Source organism: Eleginops maclovinus, chromosome 19 (assembly GCF_036324505.1).
Source record: "Eleginops maclovinus isolate JMC-PN-2008 ecotype Puerto Natales chromosome 19, JC_Emac_rtc_rv5, whole genome shotgun sequence".
NCBI classification, from domain to species: Eukaryota; Metazoa; Chordata; class Actinopteri; order Perciformes; family Eleginopidae; genus Eleginops; species Eleginops maclovinus.
The window spans coordinates 15747833-15771673 of record NC_086367.1 but is presented as its reverse complement, the minus strand read 5'-3'; the positions used below and the strand labels follow the sequence as shown (position 1 = coordinate 15771673).

General features: G+C 42.9%; 1 protein-coding gene across 1 annotated transcript in view; it reads left to right on the top strand.

Moving 5' to 3' along the window:
- The first annotated feature begins 872 nt into the window (after positions 1–872).
- The window catches only part of pacrg (PARK2 co-regulated), a 125734-nt gene continuing 102765 nt past the window's right edge, over positions 873–23841 (top strand). Inside the window, exons 1-2 of the mRNA XM_063909713.1 lie at positions 873–1080; positions 19182–19316. Of these exons, the coding sequence (XP_063765783.1) occupies positions 1012–1080; positions 19182–19316 (204 nt within the window). The 5' untranslated portion in view covers positions 873–1011. The remainder of the gene's footprint in view (positions 1081–19181; positions 19317–23841) is intronic.

Here is a 23841-nt window from a genome sequence, read left to right as displayed (position 1 = left end):
TAGGGGCTTTTAGAGAAATTGCCTTTGCACTGAAGATTAATAACAGTTGCACCAGTTCACCCAAGAAATTCTCCAGGGGCAAAAACGATATTGGAAGATTAAAAGTGCCACATCCCTAAATTGGAATGATTCAGAGCTCAGGCTGCTCTCTAACCAGCTTATTGAGAGTCAAGGCCTTGGTCCACCTGCCAGACAAAGATCACCATTAAGTATTTACTTCAGGATGAGGTTCTGCTGCACGAGTATAATGATGAGCTGTGGGCAAGGGATTGATTCTTTGTGTCTAAGATGTAGTGTGGTGGCCCTGGAGCTGCGGCTAAAGGAGTAAACAAAAAGACAGGTCATCCTGTGTGAGGTCATCAGTTTATCTTTTCACAATTTGTAGCCCATTAGTTAAAATAGCCTGGTGGCACTAAATAAGGAGAATGTTATAGTGCTATGAAAAGAAGTACAAATATGTTGGCTTGCTTTTAGACCTTCATTATGCACACAAATTGTGTAACAAAGAAGCTAACGCTATGCTTTTCTCTTACAATTAAGAAGATCAGGTGGCATATTTCAAATATAATATATCATCATCGGCTACTAGTGCCCCTTTTGTTAAAAAAAAAGACCAAAAAAGTAGTTATTATTATCAAAATAATAAAAACCTGCCATAAAATAAAAGATAGTTCCTTGTTGTGTTTTTAATTATACGTTTTTGTATAACAACAACAAAGGAAATACAATCTACCTGTGTGAAACTTATTTTGCTCACAGCTGTTCTCTACTTATTAAACACGGCACTTTTTTCAGCAGCGCCCTACAATTTCTATGGTAACAAGGAAACACGTGTCCGCAGCAACCAGACCAAAGCGTCGTTGACGTTGCCTAGCAACCAGTACAAAAACCAACAGCGGGTTACGGGCGTCACGTTTGGAAAGCCACACAAGTATTAATTAGTTAGCAACTTTGCTATTCATTTTCGGTTTGGATTTACCTCTTCATTTCTACAAGAAAGGACCCGTGGATATGTTGAGGAACAATATGGAACTAAAGACACAAGGCTTCACCGTGAAGGCCGCTATGAAAAACTCCGTGGTGGGTTCAGTTATCTTCCATTGTAAACGTTAGCTAGCTAACTTTGGGTAAATGTTAGCTCAAGCAGTTGTAGTATGTAGCAGTTGGATTTATTGGACTGTTATTCTGAATCAGTCGACTGACAGCGGATTATTTGGTGTGTTTACTGCATGTCACAGGTTGTTTGGGAAGTTTTCACGAAGATATTTTGATATTATGGATTAAAAAGTGCATTAGCATAACGTAATTTCACATTCACGTTATCAGCGCGAGCAGCATTACGTTATAACGTCAGGCAAAACGTTGGCTTGACACACTAAATAGCAGTTTTTCAAATGTTAGGATCGTCTCAGAAGGGTCCCCTATAAGTGTCAGGTGGACAGAGAGAGGCTGAGTTGTTCTTAGTGTGTGGTAGCTATCATGCACACTGACAGTCTGGACTCCCACATGCTGCTGCCATCAGTCTGGCAACTGTAACTAGATTAAGTTACACTTGATGGAAAATTATGGAAGGAGGGGGCAACCTCTTATTTTGCTCTTTTGAAATATCCTCTTTCTATTTCTCTATCTTTCTCTGATGTAATTCAGCACAACTCATCTACTTTGTGCTCTTTGTGCACAGCTACATATAAACACCCTAAATAGCCCAGAGAGTTTGGCAGTGGAAAAAGGACTCACAACAATGCCATGAACATATTGTCTCCAAACACCATGTGTGCGAGAGCTGTAACTGTTTTTGGTCAGACAAGCTTGGGTGGTTTTCAGACAAGTATGGGGATTTGAGATCTCAAAAAAAAAGATCCATTATATTTTATGGGCAAAAATGACATTTTTAGAACTTATTGCTAAGCTACAACACACAATTCAGAAACTATTAAACTCACAAGGAATATGCTAAAAATGAGTTTAAAATAAAATCTTGAAATACTACATTTATATAAAGGGGAGATTATTTTAGAAACTAACATTCTTGGGCGGGTGGTTGGATGCAGCAAATGTTTGAGTATGATTTTACAAGCATGGAGTCCATTTGTTTGCCCAGCCACCAAAGCGTTGATGTATAAACTTGTGTGCCCTTATTTTGTACTGACGCCATTTGTCTCACACTGGGACAAACAAACAAACAAACAAACAAACATTTCTTTGATCATTATTTCCTTGCAGAGCTGTCCCCATCGTGGACCTCCAGTGTAGTTAAACTGTATTGAAAGAGCTGACTAATTTCCAAAGACAGTCATGTCAGGTCTTCCGCTCCTCTCATTTACTACAAATGAAGATGGATCAGGAAAGTGTAATAGGTTTGTGTAGCAGAGGACATCTGTCTTTATTGATTAACTCTATTGATTGGTAGGTAAAACTACCTTTGTGCTTTCGAGAAAATATTATTAGAAATCTGGATTAGATGGGTCTTCTACACCAGTATCTGTAAATGTGGTTCAAGGATGAGTTATTTGTTGTCGCTGTGATCCATGGTTTAGTGTACATGATTGTGGAAAAAGAGGATGATGGAGGAAACAGACTTTTGCTTCCTTTGTATGCTTGTTTGAAAGATGCTATATTGCAAAAATTAAGTTTTCCATGTCTTCTTTTTATTATAAATCTGATCTAATCACAATATAAATACTGCAGAAGACTCAAGGCGCTTAATCCATGTAGGCCTATGTGAATGACTTCAACTGACAGAAAGTAAAAATAAAAGCAAGATTTCGGCACCGCAATCCAGTTTAAACGTTCAAAAATTGAGCCATTCACACAGTGGGTGAATACATCATAACAGTATAAGCAAAATAACATTTATTCAACAATAAAACATGTAAACATGGTCCATTAGAAACCCAAATTAAGCAGTATGAAGCTAGAAATAAGCATTGTAGGTGAACCTTTTGCTGTTGTTGATATTGTTCTACAGAAATTTGCTCATATACGCACCAGAAAGTCAACGGTGCGGAGTTGGAAGAGAGTTGTGTTGTGCTTCACCCTGTTTTAGGAGTTTGCCGTCTGAGATGCCTCACATTGCTTCTCCTTGCTTTAAGTTCTTACTTTGAACTGTTCCGCAGAGGCAGTTGGTGAGCAACAAAGCATGTCACAGCCAGTCGTATTGCTTATATTGACAGATTGAGGCATTGTTTTGCTCTCACTTGCCTCAACTCTCAGGCAATTATCCCCAACCTCTTTTTTTTCTTCGAGACAACATCAAGCTCGTCATTAGAATTCTTTTCTTTCCGCATGGAAATTAAGACAGCTTGCCTACAGTAGAAGACATTTTTATACTTCTGTTTAGTTCCTGCATGCAAACTTGGCAACTTGTCATTGTCTTTGTGTATCAGGCACAGGGGTAGACCCTCAGTTTATTCAGGAATTTCAGGAATACCGTATATCTAGATTTCTCTTATATTCTGATTCTTTTATGTTGACGGTTTTGATTTTAGTCATGGTGAAATGGCAACACTGCATCAAAGTGGTGGTCAGCAATACATTTATGAAAGAATTTGAGGAAAGTTTCAGTTGAATATTTTCTGTCAGCAATCACCCAGCTTTACCTTTTGTATCCCGTTTACTTATAAAATGTTGACTTTTCACTACTTTGATGCAAACAATTTAACTAGGTCTTCCCATCACTTTGGTTTTTTGCAGAAAGCTTCTAATGTTGGGACTGCACTTCAAGGGGATCTGTTTTATGTGATAGTGGCGGAGCGGCACAGCTCTTAAGAATCTCCTCAAATTAAAAGGCAGCTCTCCTTTTTTAAATGCAAGGTCTGCATAACATGCAAGTCCGAGCTATCATTGACTTCTTCCTTTATTGAAGGGCATAAACAAATCACCCTTCAAGAACGTGAAAAGGAAAGGCTTCCTGCAAAGCCCTTAAATATTCCCCTTCTCCCCAGAGGATCTGCTATATCTGGAACATGAATGATAGTCGTACACTGCCATACCACTGGCTAAATCCTCAATGAAAAACCATTACATTTTTCAGAAGCTTGCTTGTGTCTGTAGCCTTGTGTTTTTTTTCCCTCCCCTGTGGTCACTGACATATCGCTCTGGAGAAGGCTTTGTGAAGTGTTGTGATTTGTAGGTAACGACAAGGCCATTTCAAGCCTTCAAATAGTATGGGGACTTGAAGCATAGGCTTATTATGCTTTAAAGTATTTGTGGTCATAGAAATTCAATCAATAGCACTGGCCCATGAAACTCTCCCCCCTTTTTTTCCCCTTCTGATTCATTCTTGAGCATTTAGAAAAATAGATGCACATTACATTCTGGTAGGAGGTCGTCACCTTGTGTTTCAGACGGAGAGGAGAACAAAGCTGTTATTTTCCGTGTCAAAGGCTTATTCTAGCTTGGTGACAAAGAATAGCAGGGGTTAGGGGGAAGAGCGCGAACACATGCATGGTGTTGTGACATGAGCATGAAAACACACCCTGTAAACGTGCACATCACTGTAGACACGGAAAGGCAAAACAAGTGATTAATTGTGTTAAATTATGCAGTGTTAGTGAGCGATATTGATAACATAGTTTTACATTGTTTGTTCACATGGAAATACTGGTTTTTGGCTGATGTTTAAGGACTTCAAAAACTACTGCAGACTCTAAAATATTATAAATATCCTATATTGCCTTTAAACATTCATGCTCTTTGATTTGCAGCATTTTCCTCAATTTCACGGCAGAGATTCATTATGAGTGGAATCGTGGCTAGTGGCATATATTTGCGTAATTACAGTCGACACGGACATGGTGTTTGCAGCTCCTAATGCCAGTTAGCTAAATGGCTTTTATGTTTGTTTTTCAGTCAACGTACAACACTTGTATTACTGTACTGATCACATCTGTGCTTGCCACATCCAAGCCATTTTTGATGTATGATGCTTGGTAGCTTACTATGTAGTTTTTAGTTATTAAAGTAAGAAAACTCTGATCTGTTGAGGGGAATAACAAAGCAACAGAGGTATTTCAGTTGCTTGAGATGTGCTGAACCAGATCATTTATTCCATTTCTCTGGTAAAACCATGTACAGTCCATGGTTTAGTCATTTAGATTGGATTTACATACAATTGATATTATAGATTTCTGTGACATTAGATCATCAACATACCGTGTAGTTGATAGTCCGTAATCTGTTGGGTATTTGTCATATAATGTATGGTCTTTTTGTGTATTGCTTTTGTACTTGAACAAGGTCGGAGGATTTGTTTAAGGTCTTAACTGTCATGTAGATGTTTGTCTCAGAAAATGCTCCGTGATAGAAAGACATAGAAGACAGGGATGAATCTGAACATGTCTCTACTCGCTCCTGTGTCCTGCACTACATTCACACACGCAAGAACATGGACATCATCTTCTGTGAGACGCTGTATTGCACAGTTCACCTGAGAGGGCAAATCGATACGAACTACACCTGTTCCTCGGGTTTGGTGTGGCAAGCACCTGCAGACCGCTGAGCCTATAGACTGCTTTCATAACACGCACACCTCATTTACTGTTTGCTTGGCCTCTTGGATCAAAAAATTGAGCTGGCAAACAGCGTCCCCAAGTCTGCTACAACCTTCCTCACGACTCGCCAACCCCCCCTCCTGGCCCCACCGTCATCCCTAGCTCACCCCACTCTCCCCCAGGGGACAGATGGAGACTCCATGCTGGCTAAACGTGACCTCCATATCTCATTCCTTTCCTCCCCCACAGCATCATCATTATATACCTGAGCAGATGCTGGCTCCCTTTTTCTTTATCCTTTTCTTTCTCGTTCCCTCTCTCTCTTGCTGTCTTTATTTTCCTTTTTCTCTCTCTCTGTCTTTATCTCTTTTTTTACTTTCTCTGCATAACCTTTATTCTACCCGGCAGGTCCACAGAGATACAAACATTTTACACCGAGAACCAGTGGGACCCTCATTCATTACTTTGCACCATAATCAAACCTAAACTAAATCTGCAATTTAATAATAGTCAGTAATAATAACAACAACCAAATAATAAAGCATAAATGCAGTTAAATGTGGAATGTTTGCATTGTAATTTTGCCTTATTAATGATTCTTTAAGATTGTGTCAGAGATGTTTAGATTCACATATCAGCTATTTGCCATTACCGCTCTAATCACTTAATGCCATCTTAATAAATTAAGCCATCTGAACAAATTAAATAAGTGACAGTTTAGAATTGAACCTTGATTAGGGTTTAAATGAGTGTAGAATTTCAGTGCAAGCTAATTTAAATGTAATTTCACTTTAAATTGCTATACAAACCTAGTTAAAAAGCCGCTGTAACGTTCATTTAGTTTAGATTTAATCCAGATTTAAAAGGTTGTCTAATGGTTGGATGTTTATCGGTTAGAGCTGACATAAAATCATTTATTCAATCCACTGAAAAACCACAGGGTGGAGAAATCATAACAAACAGAACATGAGCACAACAAGGATAGAAAGACGGCGTGTTTGAGATAAAAAGAAGGCCGGTATATGGATTGCGGGCCGTTGTTGACCAAGATTGAACACTTGAAAGCTTTTATGGAGATGAATCTCTCTATTTATTATTTTCACTCGCAGTCCAAATCATTCTTCCCCATTGTTCCTAACACATTCACCTGACACAGGAACTCATAATGCGCCCAGCGTGATACATAAAGTGGCTGTGAAGGCGGCAGCGTGTTTTGTGTGTGGATCGTTTCTAAGTAAAAGCAAATTGAGCATGTTTCTGTTGTTTACTGTACATTCCGTCACCGGTCTGCCTGCCTGTCTCACTTGAACTGCCCCATGGAAGTGTTTTTTAAAGCAGTGGTGCCTGTAAACACACAGAAACCTTCTGCCTGCATCCTTCCCTCTGCACACTCGTCTTATCAGCACCAGGAGCCTGTAGTCCATCCCGGTAAGCAGACGGGTTATTGGAGGAAGAATTGAGTCATGGTTAAAAAAAGAGGTTAAATTGGCAATGGGCTCCTGATGCCTCCTGGCGTTTCCATTACTATCGATCAACCACGGCACCTAAAGGCCTTGAGTACATGTACTGACTTTTAAATCCACCCCCCCCCATAACTTTTGACTTTGTTGACTTTGGCTGCTTTGCACTTTACTTCAAAAGTAGTAAAAAAAGACTGACCCCATTAGAAGCACATTCTCAGCACTATTTAAAGGTTTCTTTTCTCAATAAAATGCTGTTAATTAAAAGTGACCATGAAAGGGAAGTGAAGCCTCTCCGTGAAATGCTTGAGACTTTTCTGTGATTTGCTGTTTTGTTCATTTTCAAAATCGACTTTTTAACTACGGATGAATTTAGTAGAACTTACGAGCACTTGGTATCAGACGGATCTGAAGTGAGTGACTGCTGAAATGTCTGACCTTTTCATGATGGAGGAACACACCATCTGGAAGCTTCAGTACTTCCACAGCATTTTATCATGGCCTTGTAGGAAGTGCTTGGCTGATTATGACTATTATGTTTGCTTTCGTCAGAGCTCGGTTGACAATTACACTGGCCTCTGTGTTTGTTATGTTCTCCTTCAAGCCCTTGTAGCTTGCATTCTAATTAGATGGCTTTTAATGGAGAATGTTTATTGCTCCTTGCAGAGCCTCTATTTTCCGCTCTGCAGTTAATTAGCCCCATGTCACGTGATATCAGTGCAGAGGACATCCAGACCTTTGCCTCTTCTGTGTCCTTCTCCTATCACAAGCAAGGATGCAGTCTCACTCATATTAAACCACAGATGAATCCGGACATACTTTGATGCTGCTTTACCACCAATATCACCATAACAGTTTTACAAATAAAAATATAGAATAAATATTGTCATTTTAAGGACGGCAGATAATTCACCTGGTAGAGCTGGCGGCCATTGTAAAGAGTGCTGCAGGAACGAGTCCTAAAACCCAGATGTGAGTTAGCATTTTACAACATCCGGTTCCCTCGTCTCAGAGTCAATGCGATTTCTCCATAGGATTTTGGAAAATAGCTCGAAAGGTCTGTGGTTGACAGAAATTTAAGAGAAGGATCACATTTTTGTTCTACGACATTAAATACATCAGCAGTGTCGAAGGAACCCATGCGCGGCTTACTTCCGGGTCGGCCTACAAAGATACGTCATCCCTGTGGTGACTCAGGTCCCGTGCGGAGGAACCAGGTTTGAGTCTGGCCTGGAACCATTTATGCATGTCACCCCCTCTGTCGCCCCACTTCAACACTGTCCCTCTTCAAAGTCTAATCTGGCCGAAAAAATCAGTAAAAAAAAGGGTAATTTTATAATAGTGATAACCATTTCTGTTTTTCAATATCCTTGAGGTGTATTGCAACACTCCTTTACATTTCAATGCATGTGTATCTAGAGATCTTGGTGTAGCAAGGTAGGCAAATAAACATGAATATATATCAAATAAAATAAGGGGCTGAGAAAACTTCAAACAAATCAGTAATAAAATAAATAAATAGTTAAAGTTAAGGTTTTTAAGTCCATTGTATCTCTGTTGGTTAGTTTCAAAAAGTGATCACTTATTACTTATATTATCATTTTAGATGAGGCACTGGGTGTATTTGATCTTTATTTAGAAAACAGCTCTAAAGTGCCGAGATTTCCTTAATAGCTGACAAATGCTGATAATTGGTTTTGATCTACTCTGACCCTTTTGTAACGGTGTTTTTAATTCAACCTAATTCATTTACTTATCAGTTTTCATCAAGTGTTTACATTTTGTTGTGTACCATATTATCATTTTGTGTGTCTTTATGTCAATATCCCCCCTACAGGTGACACATACCGCCCTAACTCCAGACGACTCAACTTTAACTTTAAATGAGGCTGTGCTTAAGAGTATCAAACTGACAGGACATTAGCCTTTCATTCACCCACCCTCGAACATTATCCTCCATTGCACCGACCCGTCCTTGCTGGAGGAGAATCGGCCCTGCTTAGTGCCGGCACGTGCTCTCCTCTTCACGGCAGGGTCACATGTGGCGACTCACATACTGCCTACATCAACATAATAAGAACCAGTCTGAGAAAATCAATGTATCTGACAAACGCTGTTGTTCCAATCCAATAATGCCAAATGGTGGCCTTTGTTTCGCTACCCCCCGCTTTGAAAATCTTTGAAAATCACCATCAATGAAATAACATTGGCCTGACCTTTTTGATTTTTGCTGACCAGCGCAGGGCGCAAAATGGGCGCTGTCTGTAATCCCTAAAGTACCACGACAAAATCAACCATGCGTTAGTGATGCAAAGAAACTGCCCCTTGTAATAAATGTTAGAAAAGAAGCATTTTGCAACACAAGGAAACAGGCTACCTATAGGGGGAATATTCTCTCTAAAGAGTAGAGTGGGCACCAGTCCCCCCTCCTTGCTCTCTGAATGCACAGCAGCCAACTTCATAGATGCTGCTCCGGGGCATCTGTGTTCTTTGCCCAGTGCCAAGAAAAGTAAACCTGGAAAACCCTTTGAGATTTAAAGTGGTTACGTTCCCTCAGAATGCCATGGAGGATTACTCTGCTATTTAGCTCATGCCTCGCATTCCAGCTGAGTCAAAGTGCTCCCAGTCGAAGGCGCGCTGGAGGCAACGGCTGCCTCAGCAAGCTGGGAGAAGCAGGGGGAAGTGAAGGGCTGGAGGGCAAAAGTACTCTGATACTGTCAGAAATGATCCACATCAGTGCCTGGCACCTCTGTGCTCCGCCACCTCTGCTCCTTACCCTCACTATCCGGAAACTCCAAGCAAATTCTACTAACAAGTGTTTGACCAACACGCCGTGCCGTGGCAGAGGGAGACAGGCGACCTGTTCATGACTCATTCTTTATTTCTCTCTCTTCTTTCCCCCCTGCTATCTCCCTCCCTCCTCCCTTAAGACACAGGAGAACAAAGGCAGAGACAGAAGCAAAGCAATATAACCTTTTGGCCCTTATCTGCAGAGCACACCAGAGCATGTCTGGCCTCAGACACAGCTTTGCCCATCCTTTGAAGGCCTTCATCTCCCTTTGATTTCAGCCAAATGGTTCAGCACAGTGACAGATGCTCAACTTTTCATCTGTCACTCTGACACCCATCTCTTCGGTGTTGTGGAATCTGACTTTGTTTGGACGGTCTGTCTGGCTGTCTGAGGGAGGTTGCGACACCGACGCTGATGTGAGTGCTAATGTGAGAGATTGCGATTTAGACCTTTAGTTGAAACAGATAAAAGACAACTCCCTGCTGCTTTTTAAGGTCGTCTGTACTGTCTCGGCCATATTTTTCCATTAACATTTTAGATACTCAATTGACGCTCTGATACTGAGTGATTTAATGAGGAGAATAAGGGTCATCATTACATTACCTTGAAAACCATCCTCTGAGATGGGCCACGGAGAGACATAAAAATTCAAGCCAAGGAGAGTCGTAGAAGGCTGCCTTTTTATGAGAGGAAATTAGAGTGAGTGGAGGGGAAAGATATTGGAGCCTGTATATGAATCAGGACGTAGAGGATGACGTAGCTCACCTTAAATAGATGAGTGTTCATTTTATGATTCGAGATGAAAATGATTTTGCTTCTTAGGCTGAATTTGGGAGGTCATATTTAACATTTGCCTCAGAGGATGATGCACTCTTTTTAATAGTTTTTCTGTGTCACTGGTGTTTGGAAGCCTTGCTTTGTTCGAGCTGTTGCTCCTTTACACAGCCTTGGTTATTGTTGTCATCAGAGGTATTGGGTGTAAAGATGGTATAGGAAGCTCATACTAATAGTCCAAACATGCTGGGATAGAAATTGTGCTCTCTGAATAAAAACCAGGGGCGACTGCCACAGAAGGCCTCAGGCTTGTTTTTGCTTTAGCTAAACTTTATTTGTTTGTTTGTTTGTGTGCCTGCCTCCCTGTAGCTCAGCCAAAGTGACGCCTCTCTGTCTGAGGGAGCTGCTTCGCCAAGCACAGTGTGAGATTTGAGGCATCTGAGAGGTTTCCTGTTTTCAAGGCATCTGAATGTTGTTTTGTCTTTGCCTCTCGGGCTAATCCGAAGGGGGGTCTATCATTCAGAGTATTACTGTTGCAGGAAGTCTCAATAACAGAGTTCTGCTCCATATATATCTTTCAAAATTCCTGTAATAACCTCTGCTGGGAAACCCTTTCTCCTCTTAGTCTGTTGAGTAAACACATTTTGGATTTAGAAGCATTTATGTTACATTCAAGGAAGTGATTTGAGTTTATTATGTCCAAGGTGTCTACTAGCGTAGCTTTGAGTGTGCTTTCCTCGTTTAATTTACGTAAAGGTCAAATATCCGGACCCTGGTCTCTGTAAGCAAACCCCAAGCATCATTTTGAACAGACAGCCTTACAGGCAGAGAGACTGATTTCCAGGAATAGAAAGTCACACTGGGCCTGTGATAAGACCCAGGGCCTGGGGTTCATTTTACGATACATACTAATCACCTAGATAATGTTCGTTCCTGTTAAACAATATTCCTGTATCAGAGGCAGGACCTGTATATCTTGCCATGTGCTACTGCTTATCTCCCCGTGCCTCCATCCACTCCTCAGGGATCTGTCAGTGCCGGGCTACCTGTGACGCTTGGGTGTGTGTGTGTGTGGCTGTGGGGTAGTGTGAGGTAGAGACGCTGTAGACTGACCTGCTTTCTCCTCTCTCCTCTGTCTGTCTGTGGCTCTGTGGCGAAATCGATGGCCTCTACTGCTCTGGGTGTGTCCTTCTCCTATTCCTCTCCCTGTGGGACAATTGCTGCCAAATCAAACTTTCCACAGCTCTCAGTGAAGCTTCCTCAGCCGAGTCACAGACACAGTCACAGAGGGCCTGTCTCACTATCTATCTCGTCAGCCTCCCACTGCATGTCTGTTTATACCTCCTTATCTGATTGGTTGCCTCCTTACCTGCAAAACAAACTTTTCGATGAGCAGTTCTTGGCTGCACCCCATAACCACTCAAAAACAAAGAATGCTGTCACAGACTTCAGGAACACTAATATTCCATGAGGGGATTTTATGTCTGCCATTAATTAAATCCAGTTATGAGGATGTTTATTGACAAGAAGCTACCTATTTGGTGAACAAAAATGGGAAGACAGTTAAATTCTTGTTTCTCAGCAGCAGAAGTGGCAACTGCAGCAGGTCAGGGATAGAGTTTTCCTTCGGTACTCATTAATTTCACAGCCCAGCGTCGTGTTTTAATACCTTCAGGTGTCGTCACTGATTGGGGCTGTAAAGACAAAGCTTTGGATCAGTGCGGGCCCCACCACTCTCCCAACAGCTGGGGAAAGAAACTGTGTTTGTTATTTTTGCTGACCCAAACACACAAAATGTGCGCACAGAAGTTGCACAAATTAAACTGGTCAGATATGATGCTGCACAAGTATATTGAAACAAAAAAAGGATAGTGGTCTCTCTAACTAATAAGCATTACATACAATTGTAAAATGTCAAACAAGGGCTGAAATGATTGATAGATTATATGTCAATCAATTGATCTTAACAAGACTACATTAGGTGGTATGTTTTATGTAGAGGCTAGGATTGCATGATTTGGGAACAATTCCTTGTGACTATTTTTTCTGAAATTGCAACTGCGATATGATTTGCAATATGAGAGAACATTTTTACACATCCTTTTTGGAAAATATATTAAAATGATCAGATTTTTTTGTTATGAGGAGCTGTACAAAACCAGGTTTCTTTTATTTAATATAGTTGTATATTATAGTAGTATAGTTGAATATAGTTGGAAGTCCGGGACTTCTCTGCACCACATACTTAATTATTTTTTCACATTTTGCCTTTCCCATAAATTGCTCATACTGCGATTTGGAAATTGCACCAAAGGGGTTTTTCTAGAACAATATAGTATGAGGGCAATACTGTGGCGCGGATCTAAGATATATCAATTCTCGCGATAACATGACGCCCATGTACAGGTTGGCAGCGCGGACCTAAACAACAACACCACCATCAGAGCTCCGTAAAAACAAAGCTGTCTATGCCGTCTGACGGTATACGATCATCAGCTTTTGACAAACAGAAATATTATTTTCTGGCATCGCCTTACATTTTTTACGGTCAAAATCGTAAGTAAGAAGTCGCAGCACCCCTGTCTCCTGGTTTAGACAAAACCCTGCACTAGCCCATATTTTGATTTTGATAAACTGTGCAGCCCTAGAAGCTCATTGAAAGTGCTCTTTGGCTTCAGTTCAGAATCATGAGTCCAGCAGTGTGCATGTTTCTTCTGGTTTATCCTCCTCTGCTCAGTGCATGTGGTTTCCTGTTTGCCTAACAAGAAGTAAGAGTTGCAATATTCTGCCTTTGCCGTGCAGGCTGGTTCCCTGTGAGCCGTCGTCTCTGTGGGTTGGTGATATGAATCAGCCAATAGGCCTCTGTAAGCACAAGGCTGCCCTGCTGCCTGGCTGATAAGTGGGCCACACAGAGAAGATGGAAAATACTCCGGACATTCTCACTTCCTCTCTCTGCCTGGTTCTGTGTGGCTCGCTCTCCTTTCCCAACCTCCCCCTCAATCCTACCTCAAACCTTTTCTTTCACACCCTGTTAACGTCTCCCTCTGTCTATGCTGTTCTTTTAAGTGACAGGGTTAAACTAGAGGAGACAGAAAACAGCGGGGCGCTCTTCAAGGCTCGAAGCTTCTTTTTGAAGTTCTCCTTTAAAGTTCTCCCTCTTTCGCACAGTTCAATAGTAGGTGGCTGTCACCTGTTTCATCCCTGTCTTTGTAGTGACACCGGGCGTGTAGTGTCGTCTTTGCCTAGCGATGTCATCATTTTTCATTACAAACATCTCTGCCCTTGTACCAGCGCGCACGGTACAGTTGATGCCTCTGACACAGTGACAACTGTAAAGCACACCTCTATGGTCCTGTGAGCGCCGAACAAAAGACTCTCTTACCTTTCATCTGTCTTTGGTTTCCTCCCCGTCCATCGAGAGCTCTTTACACATTTGTTCCCGTCCGTCCATGTCTCTCACAACAGGGCTAATTTTCTGCCCGTAATGAAACCCACTCGCAGACTGATTGCACTTCTTGCTGTTTGGTCATGAGAAATTAATGGAGTGCTGCACAAATATTGAAGATTTATTCTCTTGAAAAGAATCAGCGCCCCTCCAGTGTGTGTTTTGCCCTGCAGAGAGAAGAAAGCAAGCAAAACATATCCTGTTGGATGATTGTTTGACCATATAAACAGAGATTCCCTCACAGCCTTCGTTATTTAAATGCAGTTTGAGAATAAAACACACTTGGACGGCCCTGTAAATAAAGAGAGAGCTAATTTAGCCGCCTGTGGCAGCGATGTGACCTCATCAGGAGAGCCTCAGCCTGTCTACTCCATTTTCTGTGACTCACCTACTCTGCTCCCTCCTTGGGGGAAGGCGGCCTTCTGTATGCAGCTGGATTTCAATAACATCTCGACTGGGAGCAGCAGTGAAATGCAGAGAGGATAATAAGCAAGTGGGCGCCTATGCCGTTTGCCGCCTCAGTGTGTGTAGTGGCCGCTTGTTCCGTCACAGATGCAATACAACAAAACGCACGGCAGAGAGGAGTCAGAAGGGCAATACGGAGACGAATCGAAATGAAAAGGGAGATTAACGAGAGGCCTTGTTTGTGGATGTGTGCAGCTGTGATGGCAGTGCGGGGTTGACAATGAATTGACAGCTCTTCAGCAGACATCGATCAGAGGGTATTCAGAGGTGTTTTTGGTTGGTGGGATGTGGCAGAGAGATGGAGAGACGAGAGAGCCCCGGAGCTGGAGGCCCGGGCAGAGTGATGGATCACCTACATGCCGCAGCAGCCACCGCCACGCTGAACTCACCCTCAGAATTGATGAGCCACACCTCTTGTCTCCCCCTCTCTCCTTTTCCTGTCATATCCAGTATTCTCCCATCACCCTCCTGCATCTCCATTTCTTCTTTTCGTCACTCTCCGTCTCCCATTCCTCAAGCTTCTCGTGTCTCTCTCTTTGGCCATCCACGCCCCCCCGAAAATCTCTTCATGTCAAAATCAGGCAGGAGAGCCATGGAAGTGCCATACTAATAAGGTTAGACGGAGCATCTCTGTTTCTTAGGGTGACACCTTTATAAATGACGGGAGCACGAGGCCCTGCCGGTGCTCAATCACCTCTGCAGGTGCTCGCCCATGGGGGAGCCCAGCATGTGTGGTGTGTGAGCGAGGGTGTGAGCAAGTGTGTGCTGGTGTGTCTGTGTGTTATTGCCTCTGTGGGTCTTGCAGCAGCCAGGTTTACGGTGGAGCTAGTTGAAGTGGACAACAGTATTAGGAAGGAAACAAATCCGGGGGCCTAGTGAAGGCGAAGGAGAGAAATGACAGCCTGGAGCTCGGCTGACCACCACTGCCTTGTTATGGCTCCCCGATGTGTGCACCAGGGGCTCACAAAACAGACACTTCCTCCCTTTATTGCCTTACACCACCCCTATCTCTGTTCTGTAGCCTGTCGCCTCACAGGCCTGCTTTATGGCCTCCACTGAGGGGAGGGATGTTATCCTGTATCGCTCTATAGGCTCCTTTTTTTTGTGTTTATTCATGCCAGAGTTTTAGAACAGGGATGAAACACACGGGGGTATGCTGCGATTGATCTAACAAAACACCACCTTTTTATGTACAAAATCATACTTATTTTAAGCGAAAACCTAGATCCCTTAAACATAAACAGGGTTGCATTTTCTTCTTTTTTACAATTTGCAACATTGACCACATTAAAACTGCAAGATTTCCCTCATTGAGAATGTGGTGTAGTTGCATGGGAACGGCATGCAGAGTAGCAGAACATTGATAAACCCTACAACAATTCGAATGGCTTAGAAAATGTGCAGACCATCAAACACTTCCTTATAGTACAACTGAATCTGCAGCAGTTGTTTTCATATGCAAAGCTAATTTGAATTGGAAAAAATGCATGCATATAAGACAGAACTTAGGGAGGATGCTCCCAACATCCACACTGAGTTCTTCTCTCTGAACTGATTACCATGTCCTGCCCACAAGGTCTCTCAAAAAGGGACACAAAAAGGCTAGTTTATTTTAGACCAACTGGGTTAGCGGCTATAGCTATCACTAACGGATTCAGGGATTTTTTTCTCCGCATGCAAGAGCTTTAGACCCAAATGTCATAAATAGCAGAATCAGAGCAGGCAGATCATTGGAATGGCATCAGGAAGCCAGCAGGTGATAATCTTTGCTCAATGCTATTTCTATAACAGGTCTACTTAAGCTGCTAGGAACGGCAGCCCACATCAGTAACGAGGGAAAGGTCTGCCACGGTGCATAGGATGTATGTACCCTTCAGGCTGTTAATGTGGGTTGCGTGCCAGTGATGATAATCGCGGAAAAGCTGTAAAGTTTAAACGCCTCAGCCACGAGCACAGGCCACCGAGTGCAGCGTCATCATTTCAGAACATAAAAGCCACTCAGCCAGTCAATGCAGTCTGGGTTCATTCTCTCCTTGCTGCCCAGTCTGAGCTATTTTTAGCCTCCCTGTGCAGCATGGCTCAACCACCGTCGTAGCTACCTGGATATGAGGGGCTTTGTCACTCCTGTAGGCTGGAGCGGCACTGATCTCGCATGCTTTACAGCTTCCTATTTCTACAGCTAGGGCTGCAACACTACTCCTGCAGAGAGAGGGATGGAACAGTCACAGAGAGAACCGAGCTGACAAACAGATAAAAGCGTAGTGAAACGTCCAAAGAAATTTGATGCTTGTATTAACTTTTACATCATGAGACCGAAGCAAATCTAAAAGAGGCAAGCAAACACTCAACTGTTCATTACAAGTCAACTTATTCAAGCAATTATTGATAAACTGATTCAAAAGTAATGCAAAAAAGACTGGAAGCAATGGCTCTGTTTACATGCTTTTACACAACAATAGTTGTCAGTCTTTTATTTGCTGTAATTGTAAAAAGTACTTTTGCAACAAACATGATTGTCAAAACAAAACAGGCATGCATGATATCATGAATCATTTGTTGTGATGAATATTGCAAAGCTAACTGCAGGTGATACAGAAAAGTGCCGTTCCTTGTGTTTTGCATGCGTTGTTAGTCACAGGCACTTTGTTAGGGGACCGTAGTCTCTCTCCTGCAGGTATACAAACTGGTCCCTATTAATTCAGCATAATATTATTCAGCATTCTTTGGCATGGTAAACAAGTGCTCCAAACAGATTCATTTGAAACGACTGCGCCGCAATCCCACGGTACATTAGGGTGGTTTAAATGCATTGAGTGCTCTGAGACACTCACTCAGAGCCCCTCATGACGGTTTCCCCCTTTCTTCTTGTTCCTCCGGAGTTCAGACATGGCACCAGCTACACAACGCCACGTGTCACCTCAAAACTTTGTACCATGTTGCATCATTCCTCAGCGGCGGTTCATTCGGGGTTCTGGGCTTTCTATCTATTTTGTTTTTGAATTATGCAACAAACAGGCAACATTAGCGGATGATGTAACATGGAAATCCAATCTCCTGTTGAGTAGCATCATAATAAACCAAAAGCCCTTAAATTCTCTCAACATGCAAACCAATATCAGACAGTCTTGCGGCTGCCAAAGATAACACATCCCAGCCTCGCTCTGCTCTGCCTGTGGGCTTTCTGAGGCAGAATTCTCTTTCTCAATGGGTGGTAATCTGAGGATTAATGACAGCAACACATCTGCCAGTCATGTGGCAGCACGACACAGATGGCGAGGGATGCACACAAGGGACGCAGACAGGGAAACGATTGGCTCCGACGTTCTGTCATTCGTCCACTACAACATGCTGTTTTCAATCAGCTAAATCCATATTCCTCAAGTACATGAGTGGCTCCCACTCGTACAATCTCCCCATCGGGTCCTCGATGAAAAGTCTAGGTCGCTTCCTTGAAGGTAGTTTGGGGTAATTGCTCCTTTCGAGGCTCTTAAATAATGTGTGATGGTTTGACACACAATCTTTGCAGGCTTTGAAGGTTAGGTGTGAGGTAGTTATTCAGTAGTCAGTTTATTGCGTGCTGTGAATGATGCTTTTCAAGCCCCAAGTTTGGAGAAAAAGGCAGCATCAGGGCAGCTAAGCTATGCACTGCTTTGGACAGGGGAATCACCAGATCGATTTTAGCAACCTAAAAGAAAAGCCAACCTAAACAAAAATCTAAACCCAAAGCCGTTGACAAAGCACAGTAATTTAACCTCACAGAACACAGGAGCTGCTGGTGTACTGCTGCCTCCAGCTGTACGTTATATTGTGTTGTTGTCTAGTGGTTTTGGCAAGAGCAGTGATAACATATTCACTTCCCCATCGGAAAAGGATTTCTGACAACGGGGTAGAGCAGTGAAAATATTCTAAATATATTGTACACTTCACTCATATTGATTTCTCTGTGGATTTCTTTGTAAGGTGGCTAAAATACATTATCTGCTGCCCCCTCCCACTGAAGTACATTGCTTTGCTCCCATGCCTTTACTCTTCCAAACAGGTGTTCCGACTGCCATCTACCGTAGGTAATTCCCAGACTAGATAGTACCTTAAACAACCCCACCTGTAAACCCTCAGTATCTTTGAAAAAAAACTCGTTTTATAAAATTGAATACCACGTTTTTGTCCTATAGAAGACACTACTTTTTAAATCTCCACTCCCCTTTGGACTGCGATGTGTTCCCTTAACTCATGTCTGTTGTAAGGCTGCCGCCACCAATTGCCCCCATAACATCAGCAGACACTGTGGCTGATGTGATGGGAGTTCCATTGGCTTTCAGGGCCGCAGTAATAGCACATATCCAATATGGAGGCGGAGAAAAAGATGATCCTAACAATGCCTCTTGCAGTGCTTCTGGCTACAGGGCCATCACACACACACACACACACACACACACACACACACACACACACACACACACACACACACACACACACACACACACACACACACACACACACACACACACACACACACACACACACACACACACACACACACACACTATCTGTGTTTTGCTTTCCTTAGAGGAGCAGGGGAGCAAGCACATGTGTCTCCCTGAATTACTTTAAAGAAGAGGCAGTGGGAGTGATTCTATTCTAGACGGAGAAAACACAGTCAATTCTGATTTAATAAAACAACACTCACTTGCTGTGTGCACCTCGTTCAGTTTTTGTGCTCCTTTCTCTTCATTTTCTCCTTTGTGTGTGACCAGGTGGAGGGTCCCCCGGCTGCAGGGGCTTTCCGAGAGCGCCCTTCCAAACCAACCACCTTCCGCAAGTTCTACGAGCGCGGAGAGTTCCCGATGGCACTGGAGCATGACACCAAAGGCAACCGCATTGCATGGAAGGTAGGAGCGCTTCCCCTTCGGTAAAGCTCGAGTGATGCTTGTGGTTTCACACAGCATTAGCAAAAATGCTAATGAGCATAATTCACCATCAGGTAATGCTGTGTGTCAGAATGGTGGGGGTTCTAACATAGTTTTCATACATCAACACAGGCTCACTATTTGGCAAGATGGCTAAGCCTTATATTGACTACCTAGCTTACTTGGTGTTCTTCCTCAGTCAACAACATCTTCGGTATCTGTTGTTAACTGAGTTTATTCTCCCCCCATCCATCTTGATGCTTCTTTGCATCTCTTTATGACGAAGAAAGCCAAGTAGCCGATATAAGGCTTAGCAGTACAGATAAATGTGGGCTCACTATTTGGCAAGCAGCCGGTCACACAAACTATTCGTAAAGGGTAGTCTTATTGTAAAGTGGTACCGAACCACACACAGATACAGTAGCCCTGCTGTTTTATTCCCCCCCCCCCCCTTTGCTGTCAAGCAGTTGTGCTGGTTGAATAGAACACTGGAACAGGTGTTGTGCAAACACCAATTATCGTCATCATTGTCAGCGCGGCTGAAGGTGATGATGACAGTCTCTCTCAGATTCTCAGGGCCAGTGTGGCCTGCTCTCCTGTAGGAGGCAGTGTGGATCAGCTCACTCCAAGGCTCCACCTGCCTCTCAGCTCCAATCACACAATCCGTCAATCACAAACACTATAGGAACTCAGGGCAGCCAAACAAAGAGACTTATTGTATGTATTTGTGTGTGCTGCATGTGTGTTTCAAAGCCTCCACAGAGCCATTAGACTCCTCACTAGCACAGTGTGTTTGGGATGAATACATTCCTCTAATGTTGCTTTATTCCAGCCCCCACTATGCTGCCAGCTATTTTATAACTTCACAACTGCTGTGCAGCAAACACTCCTAATGACATTTATTCATAGTAAGCAACGATAAATGAATCAAACAAATTATACACTTCTCCTCCCGTTCCTCCTACTTCAAAGAGAGAAGGAAATGGGTGGGTGGGTGAGTGAGCTTTCCCGCTAGTTAGCTGTCTGTCTTCAGGTGAAAACACAGTAAAAGCTCTCTTTGTATGAATTATTTATGTAAAATGTTCAAATGAATCTTTTCGTTTGCAAAAAAAAATAATGGATTTCTTTTTGTGCTCTGCCCATGAAAAAGCACTCAGCAGTTGGGATGTGGTGTATGAAATTGTTGCTGTCATCTCCAGCGCAGCTGTTATGCTTATTGATTTTCCCCCAATAATTATACACATGCTCATTCTGAAATCTTCCTCAAAAGAAGAGTTTATTGCTCAAGTCTATTGTGATTACTCGCACTGACTGTGCGCAAATGTTTTTTTAAAGCTGTGTCTGTGTTGCAGTGATATATTTTTCCTTTGTGATTAGTGTTTCTTTAAAGTCAGGCTTTATCAGCTTTCTGTTTGATTTGAGCACTTACGGTAGCAGAGCACCTGCTGTGTGTGTCTGTGGTGTGTGTTTTAATGTAGCTGTAGTGTAACAGAGAGTGTACCCATGATTGCTGTAAGTGGAGAGGGGCTGCGGCGTGTTTGCACTGAGCTGCCCTCGGGGCACAAGTTCAAGACGGCAGCTCCGGATCAATCCAAGTCTGAGAGCTCAGCACCCCTAGCAAATAAAAAAGTCTTGGGAAAGTACGAAAGAGAGACTCTTTCGGAAAGAAAAATAAATAGTGTGTTGATTTAGTTTGTGTGCTGAGTACTCAAACAGGGTGTGCATGCATGTGGTGTTTGTGTGTGTACTGTATTTCTATCTGTATTGATGAATCTGTATTCAGGTCAGGAGTTCAACGCCTCTCCTACAGAGATGCTGTCTGTACATGTTTACCTCTGCACTGCAGCCCAGGCAAACATGATAAACACAAACAGGCCAGTTCCACTGTCAGAACCATGCTCTGTTGTACAGTTGCACCCAGTACATCTGTCCGTTTAGGCTGCTCTCCCCCACTGTTCGTTCTCTAACAGATTCATCTCTTACCCACCACAACATGTGACACAGTTCAGAGACAGCTTCTGCACAGGTCGGACAAGGAAGGTTTAAAGAAGCAGAATTTCACCCAGACGCCTGTGTGGAATTAGAATGTAACGTTGACCTACTTCCAAAGTCATTTCTGTTCCTCCAACACATTTTCTGTGGATGTCCTATCAGTAATAGTAATGTTAATGTGATCCATCGATCAGTAAATTAAGTCAGATAAAGCTCACGCCAGTTCCTGCATGTACCATGGTGCGTTGCACATAAACTTATGATGCTCAACCAAAACATACAGTACATTTAGTAAGATATCAACCAAACCGCTGCGAAAGGAAACATACGGTATACATACATGTACATCCTAAAAACTGATTTATTGAACTTGTGTTAATTTACACAAGATGAGTGCTTTGATTCCTATAAGACAGCCAATAGACCCGAACACGTCGTATCAGATGGTGAAATATTTTTGGGATATTTACGCATGGAGCACAGTGAATTGCCTTGCCTTGAAATGTGCTATAGAAATAAACCTGCCTCGGAGCAGAAACTAAGCAAAATGAAAGCTAAGCAAAAAGCATTTTGGTATCCTTTTTATTGCTACTTGTAAAATGTAAAGCCAACATTCACTAGTCCTTTAGTTTTTTAAGTCCTGGAAAGTATATCTCAGCCTATTTGGCTGGCTAAATGCTTTCTGTAAGAGCCTCTCAATGAATAAAGCTCCCCAGCATTATACGCTGGGCAGGCAGTGTGGAATTGGCTTGTGTGTGCAGTCTTGCAGAGTTCTTGTGTTGATTCTCAATCGGATCAGCTGATACCAACCAATTCCTTCAACAGGGAGTAATTTAAATCAATTGTAATTTTAAAAATATTGCATCTGGGTTGTTCTGATAAAGTCTGTGATTAATTGTTGAGACAGAAAACATCAATTTTTAATTATACACAATTATTTATGCAGCCCTAACCTGTGTTTCCTGGTTTTAAAACATCCATTAGACTCATTTAGTGTTGCTAAAAGATAGGAGTACAGTATTTGTTTTGTTTCAGAAGGCTGGGTGTTAAGGGATGAATATTTTCCTGTTGATGGAACCAGCCTTCCTTTCCTATAATAAAACAAATGAAAAGCTGGGCTGTAGTTGCCAAGTTTTAAATGCTTGAAAGAACATGTTCTTCTTTGTGGTTACAGTATGATCCTGCCAAACATTTGTGCTCTATCGCGTAGAACTTAGGGGAGGAAGATGTGTGAGGCCTAAATGACAAAATAATTATGAGCAAAGGGACCTCCAGCTTTGTGAGTGTGTGTGTGTGTGTGTGTGTGTGAGAGTTTATAGTGTGTGTTTGAGTCTATAGGTACAGAGGGAATGCAAGTGAACTAAATGTCAAGGGCAAGTTGGAAAAAGGCAAGGTTGTATCTGAAAGGTAATTTGGCTCTCCTGAGGTAAAAGCCTCAGCTGTAATGGCGCGCTCAGGTAAAAGCTTTACACGTATGGGGAACATGTGCGGCAGATAGATAAGGGAGACGAGCGAGTTCCTCTCCCTGTCTGTGTGTATTTGTGTTCCCGTGTGTGTGTGTGTGTGTGTTAGTGCACGAGCCTGTGTGTTTTTGTGCGTGTATTTGGCCCCTGCCATAACGCAGAAGCCAAAGGCCTGGAACAGCACCGTAATCTACTGCCATCCCCAGTGCCAAAGAGGGAGAGATAGAGGGAGATGGGGAGACAAAAAGAGAGAGGGAGAGAGAGCTCCATAGGGACTCAGCAATCAGGAGACATGGCAGCCGCTTGGCTCTCAGTTATAATGGATGAGTTGAGGTCTTCCTGCGTTCCCTCTGGGGCTTAGTTGGTCTCTCCCATCTCTACCCTCTGCTGTGCTCCGCGGGCTTGCTGCCAAACATCATGGTACACAGATGCATGCACACACACCCCCCCTCACATGTGCAGCACACCTCCTAAACAGCCGTGTTTATTCCGTTCCATTGATCGTATATCTGCTCTATCTGCTCCCCTGATCTCCTGTTCAGCTCTGTGTCTGCTGTACGCTCCAGGATGTTGTTTTGTCCTCTTTTTATAAATCCTGCTGTCTGTTTCTGCGGGCTCCTTCCCCTTCCGTGTTGCCCGCTGCCCCCATTCCCCCGCCCCATGTACTTTATCTATTCCCCTTTGTCCTTTTACGGTGTCTGTCTGGGGGCCGAAGGAAAAGCCATTTTATAAAAATATCAATGCAAACCTGATTTCTTCCCACCCTCCGCCACCACACTGGGCCTCAGTCGGCAGAGATGAAGGGGGGGGGGGGACAATCAATTAATCTGATCAAGCGCTTTAGGAAATGGAGAGCCTAAGCGCTCCTAGGGGACGGATATCCATCTCCTTGGGATGATTGAATTACGCACAGAGTGAGAGTTGGATAGGAGGGTGGGCTGGAGAAATGAGGTGGTTAGGGTGACCGAGGATGAGGGAGCGTGTGCTTGAGGAACGCAGTGGGAGTGTGTGCTTGATACGAGAGAGTGAAAGATAGAGACAGAAATGAAATG